This window comes from Leptosomus discolor, chromosome 5 (genome assembly GCF_034619465.1).
Source record: "Leptosomus discolor isolate bLepDis1 chromosome 5, bLepDis1.hap2, whole genome shotgun sequence".
Taxonomy (NCBI): Eukaryota; Metazoa; Chordata; class Aves; order Leptosomiformes; family Leptosomidae; genus Leptosomus; species Leptosomus discolor.
The window spans coordinates 25,206,657-25,222,789 of NC_141395.1; the positions used below are offsets into that span (position 1 = coordinate 25,206,657).

General features: G+C 38.2%; 1 protein-coding gene across 4 annotated transcripts in view; it reads left to right on the plus strand.

The window, feature by feature from the left end:
• The window catches only part of MTX2 (metaxin 2), a 36,306-nt gene that overhangs the window by 7,920 nt on the left and 12,253 nt on the right, over positions 1 to 16,133 (plus strand). For 2 of the 4 annotated variants that reach the window (XM_086465306.1, XM_086465307.1), the window contains exons 2-3: positions 6,839 to 6,886; positions 7,875 to 7,921. In XM_086465306.1, coding sequence (XP_086321432.1) covers positions 6,839 to 6,886; positions 7,875 to 7,921 — 95 coding nt within the window. Of the gene's footprint in view, positions 1 to 6,838; positions 6,887 to 7,874; positions 7,922 to 11,916; positions 12,023 to 16,133 lie in introns of those variants that run through there. The other 2 variants (XM_086465309.1, XM_086465308.1) reach the window with 2 other exon arrangements.

The following is a 16,133-nucleotide window of genomic DNA, read 5'->3' on the forward strand; positions in this document are numbered from 1 at the left end:
TTGACAATCTGCTTGATCAATAATTACTGAACAGTCATGATTTATTTGAATATCTCAATGAAGGAGGCCTGGGATGCATTTAAGCAAATGATGTAATTATTTGATACATGATTTAATGCTTGCTGTTTAACTTGTGTGAAATTCAGTTTTCATTTGGCAAAGCACTATGAAACACTTTTTGGTCCTTTGTCAGAAGAGCCAGGGAGTCGCTGATGATTTCATTTTTTCTTGGCCCTTGTTAGTTTACATGATCAGGCCAATTACATGAAATTGATCTGTACTCAGTGTGGGTGGGTTAAACTGGTGGGTCTTAAGGAAGCTAATTGACAACTTTCTTGTGCTTCCTTTATTGATCACTGTTAATGTATGAAATGTGTATTTTTAACTGCTTTGGTTCCGAAGTGGCTGCACTGTATTAACCAAAATATACCTGCCCCCTTATTTGCTGTAACAAGGGTATAGAAACACATCAATTTCTGGCATTTTCCTTTTAAACAATGTATTATTACTTGGAAATATGACGATTTGTATTATGCAAAGAGAACGAAGTGATCATCTGCCTCTCTTTGATGCATCTTAACATCAAGCAGCTAATAATTCTCTTTCCTTCTGGAGTTTGTGGGATAGCTTTCCATGTGGTTTTCTTTGAGTTACTACATCTAGAACATAGTGAACAGCAGGTCCCCCCCATAGCACCAGTCTTGGGAAACCAAAACGGGTAACTGTTTTCCTGCTGATTGTTATGATGTTTGCTGCATAATGTTTGGAGACTTGTAACTAATGTTGTTGGATGTGGATGCTGCCCAGATGTAAGATTATATTTCTTTCTAGTGTTTATTCTTGTGAGAAAACAGTTTTGAGGTATCTCATTATAATTTAATCAAATTTGTACCTAGGGAGAGACTGAAGGAAACTATGTGGAAATAGTGTGTAAGTTAATCTCTCCAGCTGTAATATTGCAGTACAGTGATTCAAATTAATGCCAACTTTTTTTTGTTTTTAATAGAGGGTATCTTGCCTCTTGGCTGTTTTAACAAGCCTTTAATGCCATGTGAACCAAACTGGTAAATACAGAAGTTTTAGCTTTCTTCCTTTTTATGCAAGTTTAATATCAAAAGTATTTAAAAAGAATATAACACAAAGGAAACTGATCTGTGCAAATGTGGTGACTTTAGAGAAGGAGTAGTCTTTATTTCTGAACAATCCATAACTTCTTAACGTTTCGGGGAATTGCTCTGTCTGAGAAGGTCAAATGTTCTGGGCCAGGTCCCTTTCTTACCTACACAACAGCACACAGTGAACTGTATGGAAGATATTGTTAGTCAACTGAGTACTTAATTTACAGAAGCAGAAAGAAGATATCAAAGGATAAATAGCCGGCATACTGAGACTTCAGTAGATTTTAGTTTATAGGAGATTTGGGGCAAAAATTGTGTTGATTTACTTCTCACTGTATGGTTTCAGAACTTGAGAAGTAATCTAACAGTGTTAATTCTTTAGCCTTGATCCTTGTTAGGCATAGGCTAGTTTTACAACAGAAAGTTATTTCTATCTGCATTGCCTTCCAAAAATGTTCTTGCCCCACTGAAATTCTGTGGTATTGCTAAGAGCTGGGAACAGCATAATTTCAAGTTGGAGTGTTTTCCTACAAAAACTTTTAACCTGTTGATAACTTCATTTCCTGTGCAGGAGGGAACATCTTGATGCCTGGATCCAGAGGTCTCTGGCATTTGTCTGTGGCTGATATTCAAGAATGCTGCAGCTTGACAGCAAGTGTGCTAAATGAGTGGCAGACTAGCAGAGCAAACCACACTGCATACCCTGCTACTTGAAACTGGCTATTCATACTAGGATGCTGAAATGACTAATTTTTTTTTTTTTTAGCATATTCCACAATTTAACATGCAAAGTATTTAGTGTCTTCTCATTTTCAGTCAGTAACTTTTTTTTTTTTTTAAGTAACAGGATTAAAGGCATAACTATAAACCACTTATTTCATTACATCTCTCATCGTTGTGAAAATGCTTGGGGAAGGTGGATGAAAATGTCTCTTTTCCCCCGTTCGTCCAGGCAGCACTGACACAGGATGAATAGTAATTCAGAGTGTAGGAGTTGAAACCCAAGTTTTTCTATGCTCATAAAGAGACTCTGAACAGCCTGGACAAGGAATTGGTGGGGCTGAGGCACTAGAGCATCTTGCGAATGTGGTGCTTCCTCTTGGACTGACTTCACTGGGGGAATGTTATTGCAGCCTCTCATTCCTTGAATCAAAATTCACCTCTGTGCAAGTATAGTGTGTCCTGTTTTGAGAGCGTTAGTTGGAGCAGAGATGTGTGTAGGCCTCAAGTGAGCTCTTGGTCCCCTGCTGATAGTGGGGTCCAGTGCTCTTAAGTAACTCTTCTTACTGTGTATGTGCATTCTTCTCCCTCGCTGTCCCAAAAGTATTTGGGTGGGTAAAGTCTTATTATTGAAATGACAGTCTGAAACATCTGGAAGTGTTGAAATCAAAATGCTATTTGGCTGTCTGTCTCTGGCCTTAATGTTGCTCAAGTAACACATTTCACCACAACATCTGAAAAATGTACCTAATGCAATACATTTTTAGTGGCAAAGAATTTGACAAGACTGTCATGACTCATGCTGTGTTTGGAAGTTTTGTAAGAGAAGTGATGTATTTTCTAAGTCATTCTCTGGCGTGACAGGTGAGGAGTCCAGGAATCTGTTTTAATAGGTTGTTATAAACCTGAGTAATTAAAACTCCTCTGGGAACATGCAACACATCAGTTCACAGAATTTTCTTCTAAAAGTCTAATTTGACACCTAAGAACTCTTAACACTTTGAGGTCTGCATTTTCTATGCTAAACTGTTAGTAAGTAAAACACTTTGACTAACAAACACATTGAGCTTAGAGAAATTTTCATGTATTTTTAGTCATCCACAAAACCAAAGAAGATTTTATATAGGTGATCTACTTGCCATTTTACTTCTGTTGTTGTGATGCTGCATCTGCTGAATTCTCAGCTCCTAGGATAACCAGGCTTATGCAGTGATGCTTTCTGTGTCCATCTCCCTTTAATTCTCGCTTCCCCGTAACTTCTGAACTCAAGCACATTTCAGACAAATTTAACAGGAAGGACTGATTCCCCAGATGGTTGTTTCCTATAAGTGGCATTAAAAAATGCAGTGTGGTTGAGGAGAAGTAGAGAAAGACCACAGGATGAGATTTGCTTGTCCTGAACAAACAGCAGACAATCCAGATGAAAGACTAAATATTTGAATTCATAAAGCATGGGAAAAGTTTCCGTAGGGTGGGAAAACAACTTTCACTAAAGACTGCAAGCCTGAGAGAGAGACCCATTGAAAACCACACAATAGTAATTCCTTTGATTATGGAGGCAGAAGGAAGAACCAAATAGTTCCTTAAGATATGTAGAGGAGCTGTTCCTGTAAGGCATACTTCCAGGCAGTTATTTCATCCTGTGAGCAGCTAATGATAAAGATGTCTGTTGTGTAGGATGTAACACATAAATGTGATTCTATGTTGAAACCTTCTGAAACAGAATTGACATCACCTTTGTTAATTTTCATTTTATATACCTAGTGCCACAGTAGCCGTGGTTAGCACGGAAACGAACATCTACAGACCAGAAGATTATAGTTGCCGAGGGATAAACTGGATTTGACTTCATTAGTGCACAAATGATAAGTTTGTGAGGAGTTATTATAGCATTAATCAACTTGATGGATTGGAAATATGACAGAACTGAAGCAGCGTGTAATATTAGTGCCTATTATTCTACAAATTATGTCTTCACCTACATTCATAAGGCAAGAGTCATTGCCGTACATTAAAGATGTTACACACTTTCTCCTCTTGTGGAGGCATGTGACATCCCTTCAGCAATTCCTCCTCCTCTCTTCTCCCAACAGGGTTTTGGTCTCCCTTAGCTTCATGTTTTCACCTTACAACTGATCGAAGGCAGCTTGGGAGCTGATACTTGAATTTAGCTTGTACCTTACGGACCTGGACCTTTCACGTAGCAGTGTGTATTTAAACTTCTTGCTCCATCAGAAAAAAAAATATTTCGTACTCTAAACATCTTAGAAGAAAGAGAGTGAGTAGAAATTGGAAGATATGGGACAGATGGTGAGTGGGTATTTAATTCTTTGATTTCCAGAGGATTGCAACAAGCTTTGTGTATTTACCTCTGGTATCATTGAACATGATCTGCTGCATGCAATTCTGAATGCATGCTGCAGGATATTTTTTCTAGGATATGAGTAATAATGCATAAATCTTAATGTGAAGTTGATTGTTTTAAAATCCAGTCTATACAGTGGTGGCAACGTCAATTATCTTTTCTCTGGTCTCTGTACAAAGAACTGAAGGCCTCGGTTCAGGGCTTGTGAGCATGTGTCCACCTCGTCCAAACATGGTCAGAGGTGTGACCTCCCTCTGGAGAACGTCAGGTGCCAAGTGCAGGGGATAGTACTCATTCATTTTCTTAGAAATGCTGACATTTGGAGTTTCAGGTGTACTAATAATGAAGACAGATTTTCATGTGGCTGTTTGTCCTCATTTCATATACTAGTCAAAAGACATACATTAATACGCAGCTAAACTATGAATGAGTGAATGCAAAGATTTTAAACTGTCTTTGTCCTTTCCTTCCCTCAAGTTTGGTATGTGCTTCTGTGTACCGAGGGTGAGATAAAGACTTCATATCATGACTAATAAAATTAGGGTCAGCAGATGTTGTTCATGACATTCTGTATGTCATCAGTAGAATGTGAAAGGAAAATTTAAGCTACAAAGGGCAAACAAGTTATAAAAAACATTCTACTCGTGTTTTAGTTTGTAACATGGATATGGGCTTGCCGTAGCTGTGGTCTAGTTTTGGATTCTGTGTGCCAAGAAGCTGGTTTATCTGTCTCTCTCTTTGTATATGTATCTCCATGGCTGCATATAGCTTAATGCCAAGATCAGACTGGAATTAATGTTTGAATTTCTTGAAATATACCTAGCTCTTTTGTTGGAAAATGAAAAGTTCATTTGATTTTTGAGGGCCTGAAATATTTCAGCGACATGCTTGTGTAAAAATAGGCCACTTCCAGTTTGGGCCAGAATCCAGGAATTAGAGATAAAACTGACATTTCTGTCTGAAGAGAGTCAGATTTTCAGTAGAAATGGTCCCATGCAATTTGAAGTTCTGCGTACCATTTTGGGCATTAAAAAAGGGTGTTTTCACTGGTTGGCTGGAGTATTTACGAGATCAATGTACCTTTGTGACTTACTTCTGTAAGTATCTCAGAGTCCAGTGCTGGGCTCTAAAGTGTAGACTATTTCGCTAAAGTATAGTAATAACATTCTTAATTTCCTCATTCTATTTCCTCTTGCAAGAATTCAGTGGACCTGAAGAAATGTATGTTAGATAAATTATTTTAAACAGTTAAGGCTGTAGTACTGCAGACACTATCTTAGTCTCTTTTTATTTAAAGAAGTAAATGTACTTCCACCTAAAGAATTTTTACTCCAGGGCAGAACGTTAATGGAAGGGTGTAAAACCAATAACTGCTACAATAAAACATAAAACATTTTTTCATGACACTTAAATGTGATTAGTTGCTTTCTCGTGCCTGTACTAGTACAGCTTTGATAGGCTCTGTGCCTTGATGTTAGAGGCAGTGACCTTTGCAAAACTGTGTAGTGTTATAAGCTTTACAGTTCTGTGTGACTTCCATAAAAGTTAATACTTCATGAGTATCCAAAAAGAATGATAGTTAGAAAATTGTGCATTTTTTTTTTCTTTGAGTTCTGGGGCAAAGACACAAACAATGACCTTGCTGAAGCCAATGGCTTTCTGTTTGAACCACACATAGTTATAGACATTATTGCTTAAAAAAAAAAAAAAAAGTGATTAGAGCATTAATTTTGTTTACAAATAGCTAGTTTGGATAGAATGCAAGGTTTGAATTGGTATTTAAAAATAGATTTTTAATAAGACATTAACAAAGAGTGTAATGGAGACAAAACAATGTGACAACCTGTTATCTTAATGCTACCATTAACAGTAAATCAGTACTAATTATTATTTTTGCCTTCCCATAAATTCAAGTGGTATATGATTGATTAAGTGCAACGGTTCTCAACTGGAAAATGTGATTGTCTTTTATTTCGGTGCTTTTTTTTTTTTTTTAACAACTGTGGAACTGTTGTGAACAACTAATGATGCTGGGTTTTTTAATGCATATTGACATTCCTATTTTAGGGTTGACTGATACATCATTTAAAGCAATAGGTAGTCTCAGTTGTCCTGGTGGGTAGGATTCTGATATGCCCAAGCACCTGGCTTTGTGGGTATATATAGGACAAGTGAGGACACAACTTTAAAAGGCAGAAAGCTTTTCATATCCCCAAAGCATTCTTCACACTTGGTTTGGAGGTGTGTTCCTCTCCCCTCTGTGTCTTTTTCTGTTCTTTCCAGTATTCTTTGCTTAATACCTTAATAAATAGTTGCTCTTGAGAGGGGCCAGAATTGTGGTGGGAAAGTGCATGAGGATGTCTTCATGGTGGAGAGAAAATAGCTGCTTTAGCTGCCTGAGAATTACAAGGCCATTGTAATTTTGAGACTTAGTTTTCTGCTCTGTGTTGTCTGTCTGTGAGCAGGAGTGAAGTACGGGAGAAGAGAGTGACAGAGGGACATTTTTAGGCAGGTTAAATCTTGCATCAGTGTCTTTGCAGATTGAGTTCCTGCTCTAGGTAACATTCATGTTCAGTTAGCATCTGCAAGCACATTGTTGTTTGGCTTGTTTAATTAATTCCTCTTCTTTCCACAGCCGCAGAGCCTTGGCCTGAAAATGCTGCTTTGTATCAGCAACTGAAGGGTGGGTACACTGGTTTTTGCAATTAATAATTACTTTATTTTTAGAAAACACATTAAATATGCACTAAGATAATTAACTGCAAGGAAGCATAGAAACTGTTAGAAGAGTCCTTTGTGGTGTTTGTCTGGTCAGAGGTTTTAGCTATGCTTGCATCTGCCAATATAAACCAGCTATTCATGGCCTATAAGGTCCTTGGTTTATTATTGACTCATTATATTGGCTGCTGTAGGCAGTGTAAAATTATGTGGTTGCAGGCACAGTTGGCAGATTTACTGCACCAATAGCTGAGGCAGCAGATTTTTGAAGTCTTGTGGTAAAGTGGGCTCTCAGTAAAAAGGAACTGTTAAAATGTATAGGCTAGGATGGTTCAGGCTCCCTTTAGCAGCTCTTCATATATCATCAGATCACATTATGGCCCCCATTTGGGGCTCAGCAGCCTGCTACAGTTGTCAGAAGACTGCAAAGTAATGAAGACTAATAGGTAGCAGCCCTAGTCTTCTAAGCATGGAATTTTTATTGCAGTGAACTTGTCATCTTTCTTTTGTGTGACAGACCTAGACACAGAGTGCAATATTAACTGCAAGCCGCTTTTATAGGTTTCTGAATGCTTTTACTTTTTAGCCAGAGGAGTTATGAAGATGCGGTTTTATTTAACTTTGATTAGAAGAAGAGTAATTGGCATAAAACTTAAGCATTTGGTTTTTAGTTGTGAGCATTTTTTGTTGTACGTTCGTGGTAAAGTATGATAAGTGCAATCGTGTTTGCATGAGAAATATTCCTAGTGTTCATTTTTTTCCCCTCTTCCTTTTTTTAATATTCATATCACAGGTTTTTTAGTCCAGCTGCATAATAATTGTGTATGTGCTCCTTGTTTTATGAGTAAGAAATGCAGCCCAGAATGGCTTACATTTACAGGTCAGTAGCTAAATGGGCACTGTTTTTTGTAATCGTGTGGTTTTGTTTTTTTTTTTTTTTTTTCTTTCAACAGATGAACAAATTTTGCTTTCAGATAATGCATCTTCCCTTGCTGTTCAGGTAAAATGTCATATTTTCTAAACTAAAGCTTTTAATTCCATTGTATTTTTTTAATGATTATGTAGCTAAAGTAACTGTATTTAGCTAAATGAATAATTTAAGAATTATTTCTGTCAAAGTCAATGACTGACTTCTGTCAAAGTCAATGACTTCAAGTACTGAATCAGTACTGTATCTGATGTGCTTTACATTGTCATTGAAGTGCCAGAGCCTAAAGGATATGAGGATTTTGAGAGTCCTGTATAGACTGCTGCTGCTTGTACTTGTATTTATATTGGTCTATGTTTGTACAGTATCTGCTTGTTTACCTACTCTGGGAACTGTGCATGGTTCCCATCTTTTGTCACTTGGTATGTTAGTTTGTCTTGTAACATCTTGCTTGATGCTTGCTGGTTATTTAATTCTCAAAGCTAATACTGCCCCAAACTCAAGGCATATTTGCTTCATGCTGTGGGCATCAAATCTTTCTGTGTCTCTGATAGGTTTTCTCAATTTCGTCTTGTATACAGAGTTGAGATCCATTGTGGGTTTTAGAAACAGTCCATATAATTGACAAACTTGCATCTCTAATTGACTTAAAAGCACCTCTGTGGCTGTGAAGTCCATGTAAACTCCATTAACCTGTTAGGCTCAGTAACCCCAAATCTCTAGAGATGTTTTCCCCATTAGTAGAGAGGGCCTGGCTGTTGGAAGTGGTGGTGAGCAGGATGTCTGTAAGGTTCCTGTTCTTCAAAGCAACTTTGCTGCTGCTTTGCATAGTGGGGAGTTGCACTCTTCCCCTGTGCCTTGCTCTTTGTGTGTGGTCTAGCTCGAAGCAGCTAGAGCAAGCAGTCTTTGAGGGCTATCCAAAAAGGTCACATCTCATTTAGACAAAGTGGGACACTTGGAGACAGTAGCTGACATTATCGGTAAAAAGGTTAGGATCATTTGATCATGGTAACTGCTTCCAGGATCTCTGACTTTTTTCCTTCCAGTCTTGCAATCTAGGAAATACCTCTAAGAATAAGTTCTGTCACAGCAAGAAGATACCTTTATCCTTTGCTGGAAAGAGAAGTCATCTTGGATACACCAAATAAATAGGGCAGTGTTTATTTGTTTGGGTAGTGTGTTTTGTATTGTGGCTCACAGTAATGCAAATAAGTGGTTTTGTTGCTCACTTGATCTCGGTGTTCCTTTTTCCTCCAGCAACTGTAATTTTTGTGGTTCTCATGAATTTTCTTACCATCTAACAATACATATAGGTGTGGCTTTTATTTAAAACACAAAAAAAGAAATAACAACATAACCCTAAAATTTCCTTTTCTAATGCATCATTTTGCTTTACTGTTTCCAGTCCATTGTTATCCTACACATGTCACTGAGATGATAAATTAACTATAATATATTAAAAATGCTTGGTTTTCTTCAATATTCTCTAGCTGGACAGCTGATAGTAGCCATGACTATAAATATGGCTCTGGTAGATATCTGATCTTAAACTTTATAGAACAATTTTGTACTGGGGAATCATATCTATTTTGAAGAATCTGTGTAACATGGTTGGGACTGCGAAAGAATAGCTGTCCTTGGTGTCTTTGATCCATTTTGAAATTGTTCTAGCATCTGTAGTTATGTATTACTAGCTTAGTGATCAGAAAGCTTTAAATATACCGTTGTGTTTGGCATAAGGAAATTGCTGTGTTCTTCTCATTTAGAATTTACTTTTTATTCTGATGAGACCCTGTTTATCTTTAATGGGATAGCTTTTTGCTGGTGGCTGTTTTTTTGTTTTTGTTTTTGGGGGGTGATGGTGGTGGGGTGGGCAGGTGTGCGTGTGTGTTCTTTTCCTGAGGAAGAAACGGGAATGGGACATAGGAGGAGAAATAGGAGCTGGTACCTGGGACTTTTTTTCCCCCCCTGTTACTGATTTGTGGCAAACGAGTGTCACCAGAGCAGACACATAGCTTGTTCATGGCTTGTTGAACTTCCATGTGGTGAAAACGCATCAGAATTTTGAGTCCCTCTGATCAAAAGAGCATGTGGAGTCAGCCGCCATGAAATGTTTAAGGAACATAGTTCCCAAGAAGACTCTAAATGTGCTGCAACTGTTCTTTCAGACCTTTCTCTTCATAATGCTGCTCTGGGATAGCTCTCAGAGGACATAGATGCAGATAGCTACATATAAAATAAAGAAAAAAATCCAATGCCACAGTAAGTAATTAGTCAGAGTACAAGTTGAGTGTTTTAAAATTGATGACCTTGCAATACAGGCATTTCATGTACCTCTTGTCAACAGAGCAGATCAAGCAGACAGCAGAGCAAGTTACTCTCAGTGTAGGTGTAACAGACTGTTGCAGGCATTTTGTCAGAATTAATGAGTAATGAGGGCTGCAGGTTGAACATAGGAAGTTGGTTGAGTCTTGCTGTTTCAGTAATGATTGGGCTTATGACTTCTCATTGTGCAATGAAATCTGGACTCCTAACTATAGCTACATGTCAGATAAAAGAGGAGAGGACAGAGTCTGATGGGAATTGCTAAGCAACTGTGTGGTACCTTCAATAGTTAAAAACCAACCAAACCAACAACAAAAAAGTTCCTCTCATCTTGTGGAACCTCTGTGCTGATTCTGGTAGGGTTTTTTTGTTTGTTTGTTTGTTGTTTTTTAATTCCTCTTCTGCCCATTGTTGTTCTTGGGCTAAATAAACAATTCCTTTGTCTTTTACTGGGTTCAATTTCTTTATATTTGCTGAAAATGCAGCATAACTTCAAATGAGCTAGTGCATTATCTCTGGTACATTGTGATGTTTGCACTCCTTGTTTGTTAACTTGAAGTAGTGTGTTATACAGTCCTGTTGAAAGTGAAGCCCATTTGATCTTAGGCTGCAAAATCTTGATACTGAATGAAGTTTTATTTTTACTGCAAATTAATTAAAATAAAGGGAAGATACTAATCAGTAATGGTTATCCACCTACAGGAAAGAGAATGTTGTATATAGAATGAAAGCTCTGTTCTTGTGGGAAGTTCAGCCCTCTTCCCATTAAAGCTAATGAAAACATACACCTCCTGGGTAACACGACTCATGGTTAAAACCGTTCTCTGCTTATTTATCGTACAACTTCCATTATAAAGCATTCCCACTTATCAGTCTTGCCATAGTAAACAAAGCCACCAAAACCCAGAAGCAAATATATAACTATATTTCAATAACAAAACAACTCCGCAACTTCAGAGAGGGAAAAACAGAGTTTTAAATGGTTTAAAACTGAACTGCCATAGGAGGGTATGTTTCAGTCTGAAGCAGAGAGCCTGTCCAGGCCCTGTCTCCCTGTTGATGCCTGGTGCAGGTAAAGCCTTTTTGTTTAGTCCCTGGGTGGAAGTAGTGTGGCTGAGTAGGAGAGAGGGGGTTAATACAGCTGCGCTGTGCCAGACCTCTTGCCTCAAATGGCAACCAGAGCATCTCAGTGCACTGTTCCAACTTGTCGGGAGGAGGAATGTGGATGTTGAGACAGCCTCTGTTATTACAGGTTCTTCTGAAATCTTTATGCAGGTAGTCTTAGAGTCTTGCTTAAAAGGCTGTCTAAAATATTCAGGATTGTGGAAATTCTCATAGCCATCCTGAGGTTACAGAGCCTGCAGCTCATTATGTTAAGATATGTATTAATTGCTTGTGCAATTGATGTCCTTGTAAATGGTCTTAATATATTCCAGGAAAGTGCATTTAGAATTGTCTGTTCTTAGTCCTAAATGACAGAAGGATGTTTGGGCAATTTAAAATTGTGTTACACAGAGCAACTGCTTATTTACTTCAACAAGTAATCAAATAAATGTGTAAATCATGGATGATTAATTGCCTTTGACATATTTGTGATTTTTTTTTTTTTTTTTGCGTGTGTGTGTATGAATTGTGGTTTGTTTTTTCTGTAGATAAAACAGCAAAAATTTGAACTTGTTGCTGAGGCTTGAACAAAGGCTTAGTACTGAAATGAAAATCTGACAATCTCTTTTTTTTTAAAGAGAATAAAAGCTGAAATTCTTCACGATGAGAAATGCAGTATCAACATAATCAATCTAGCAGCATTGCGTTGTAGCTGAAAACATGCTTAAATCCCAAGCCATACAGGTACTGTTTGTGAGTGAAACATCTTTCATATAGTTCTAAGATGAAATTACCCCTGAATGAATAGCATCTTCATTTATCTTCAAAACCTCTGTGCTACCAGTGAATCTACTCTTTCTGCGTTCTACAACAAGAATTACATTATACCATTAGAGCAGTGTTGTGCTGCGATGTAAAATAGATTGTTTTGGAGAATGAACATGGCTTTGCTATAAATTACGTTCACAGGTACAAAGGAATTTGTAATTTTGTTTAAAATAGTTGCAAATATAATTAAGCTCTTAATTTATGTTAAACTACGAATGTGGCCATTACCATAACTGGATTAGGAATTTAATCCGTCACTCAAAGAATGATATTGAACAGTTTTCATTTATAACCTGAGACACACTATTTCAGTTACAGGGTCTGCAGCTGTTTGATATGAAAACTGAATTATTCTGTGGATTTGTTCATGGGTTTTAATTTTAAAATGTGTTCCTGCAATAAAGTAGAGAATAACTCTTTAGTTATCATCACATATTGTCCTTTGTATGCTCATGAAATAATGTAAAAATGAAAACAGAAAGCACCTTTCACTCTTTCTTCACAACAGTATTGTGCGAGTGCTTTTAGAAGTGCTGCTGAATAAGAGATGGCTTGGAATGGCTCGTTCTTTATTAAAAACTAATCATGAATATATCTTCTTCAAATGAAGCCTGGAGCGTGCCATCTGAAAATAGTGTTCCTGATGTGGGGACATAAGTTGTGAACTATTTGAGTCTTGGCATAAGTAATTTCATTCTTGCCTCTGATCTCAGAAACTGCAGTCTGGATATGATTTACATCAAGTTGTAACTCATTTTTAATGAGTATATGTGTTTGCTCATATGTGTTATTCTGAGAGGGAACTGGAAGGGAAGAGGAGAGCATTCCAATATACCTCTGACAGGGTGATTCGCTGCCCAGTGTGTGTTATGTTTCCAGCTGATGGTGTCCAGACAGCCCTTCCATAGCTGGGGAGGGCAAAGAGGAAGGGAGAGCAAGAGTAAAAATGGCACCTAAACCGATTAGTTGTAGGAATAAATATGAAACTCCTCCCTCCCTTCTCTTATTCCTTCCCGTGGTATTTCATGCACAGTCATTTTCCTTCCTTGTCATCGTAGGAAGACACAATGGGATCCCTTTCTTGCATTGTTTCAGGAGCGGCAGCAGCAGCGGAGATGAGAATGTCGGTCATGTGAGAATGGGAGGAAAGGGAGGGTGGGGTGAGTTGCCCTGTGGCTGGCTATGGTTTCTGGACTCCGGGCTTTTGAACTGTGTTAAAGCAGCACAAAGGTGATTGCTCTGATTATTTTTTTAGGTAATTGAAATCCAATTTTTTTAGGTAATTGAAATTCCAGTCTACATTTTCAATTTGAAATTGGCAGGCTGTAAGAAAACAAAACAAGCCTTAAGTTTGTGTCCTTTAAGCAATGCTATTGTTGTAAATGTACTCTGTAATTCTGGCAGGAGGTGTCACCTGCCATGATTGAAATGAATGACAGGCACAAGATTGTTGATTAATTTTGTAACAAGTGCCAGCTCAAAGCTTCTGATCAGTCCTTTTCACATAGCTGCTGATACTTTGTTCTCTCACAGCAAGAATATGAACTGGCTTGTTCTGTGCTGACTTCAGAAACAGAGCGGCTCATGCTGCTCTCTGGGAGGAGAAGACAGTGCTGTGTGGATCGACGTGCGATAGGGCAGGAAAGGCACTGAGAGGCTTCTCCATGCTTTCTCTTTAGTTCGTTGTCTTCACTCACACACTCTTTCTTTCCTAGTCTAGAACAGTAAATATTAGGAGGGCAGGGAAGGACAAATCCAATTCATTTGGTGGCACCTTTTTTCCTCCCTCTACTCTATTTCTCCTCATGGACTTGCAGCAACTCTCCACCTCCCTGCCTACAGCAGAGTCTCCCATTAAAAACAAGGCAGCAGCAGCTTCGTAGACGTGGTGCTTTCAGTCTGGAAGAAAAGAGGTAGCATTGCTAAAAATATATTGTTCACATTTCTCTCTTCCCTTACCAGGTGCCAGAAGAGTAGGTGATGCTACAGGTAGAGAGGCTGGAAGAGCAAGAGAGGGGAGACTGTTAGCCTGCAGAAAGTATGTGTGGGAGAGAAGCTGACAGGCCCTATTAAGCCAAATCTTTATTTTTTAGTGCCTTTATCTTTCTCACGTTAACATCATCCAAAGGAGGGACACACACTTTGTTCCAGAAATTACTTAGAGAAGAGTGTTTGTAGCAGAGATTATACTGAAATTACTAAACTGGACAGTTTTCCAGGCATCTTCTTCAGTCAATGATCAATGCTGATACTGCACAAGAAATCGGGCCCCTGTCTTTAAAATTACAGAAATGCAAATAATCGGTGGAACATATGGATAAAGGAGGCACTCCTGCTGATGCCAGGGGAATAAACTCAGTTCTTCCCAATCTGAGATATCATTACCCTTGTTTTGTGCTGCATTAACTAGTATGAGCCATGTAATTACTCATTCCCTTTAAAAGCCTAAGCATTTTAGTTTGATGTCCTTCAGTTGTAAAGAATTACGTATATTTATGCTTGAATGACGTTTCTTTTATTTGTGTCACGTCTGTTGGGCAGTCATCTCTTGATCTTCTGTCACATGGGCAAGGGGAAACAAGAATCCCTCCTCTTTATGAATTGATCCAAATAGTTAAGCATTAAAAAAAAGTTTATCCTTTCCAGCAGGAGTTCAATTCTCCTTTCCCTGCTTAGAGTTTGTTTGGAAGAGTTGTTTTCAAAGTATCAATAAACATTTTCAGTGAACATCTTTACAATTACTTTGAACTGGAAAACTTCAGATGAAGTGACACATACCAGTTTTACTACAGACACGAGAGCTGTTTTTTTTACCCTATTCTGAAGAACCATAACTGCTGTAGTATTATTGCATGAGAATCTTAGGTGCTGGAGGAGATCCAGCTTGTGGCCTGCAATAGTCACCCTGTTTATTCTGTGCTAGTGCATTTTTTTTTCCAGAGGAGAAAAGAGCAGGAAATTTAATGCTGTTCTTTGGAATTACAAGCATCTTTGCAAGGTATGACAGGCTGCGCTCCATTAAGTGTCTTGTTTCTAGTTTCGCTGTTACTGTCTTGCTTACCATTTTTAGGTGAATTTTCACATGGGCTTGGTAAACTAGCTTATGTGCCACTTGGAATTCAGTTGGCCCCTTTCAGTCTCTTTTTAAGTTGATCAGCCAAATTTATGATGTTAACAATAATCTCTGGTGTACTAGAATAAGCCTGAGTCCTTGATCTTTCAGATTGCTCAGCTTTTGATGCCATATCTTTGAAGGGGTGTTGATATCTTCATAAATCTCAGCAGAACTGCACCGGGGTGGTTTCAGCCTTCAATCTCTCACCGTTCACTCCAAAAGCACTCAGAGGAGCTGAGCTCACTCCTATTTGCTGATGGTTTCTCTTGGAAGAAAAGCAAGGGTTTACTTGCCTGCTCACATTATATATGTGAGGTACCCAAAGGGAAATGGGATGCTCTGAGCTGGAATAATCAGTGTTCCACTACATCTTTTATCAGAGTTGGAAGCCATGGTGGTCTGATACCATCTGCACACCAAATGTGCTAGTTCTTGACATTCTAGATGAGTGGTCAAAAAGGAACAAATCCTCCCTGGATCACTGGGCTAAATCATTAAATGAGGTAAAGACTCACAAAAATTGCTGCTTTGTCCTGTATTCTCTCTGTAGGATTTCTTTGATCTGTGCCAGTTTCAACTATTTTGGTGATAGTTCATGCCACTTGCTGTCTAACATCAGTTATTGTCTAAAATCTAATTTAGTTGAATGCGTCAGAAAAAAAAGTACTGAGGTTTTCTGGCAGTGGGTATTTATAAGAATGCATCAGGCATGGTCCTTGTCCATTGCTTTTTCTAAAAGAAACCACAATTTCCATTAATATGAAATGCATTCACTGTGCTTGAAAAGTCAAGAACACTTGTGGTGTTAATACTAATAATTTCCAAAGCCTTTTGGTTACATCAACGAAAGAATGTAAGTGCTGTTGTAGCAATGCAAATTGTAAGGCTTATTTCTTAGGCTGAGCCCTCGTA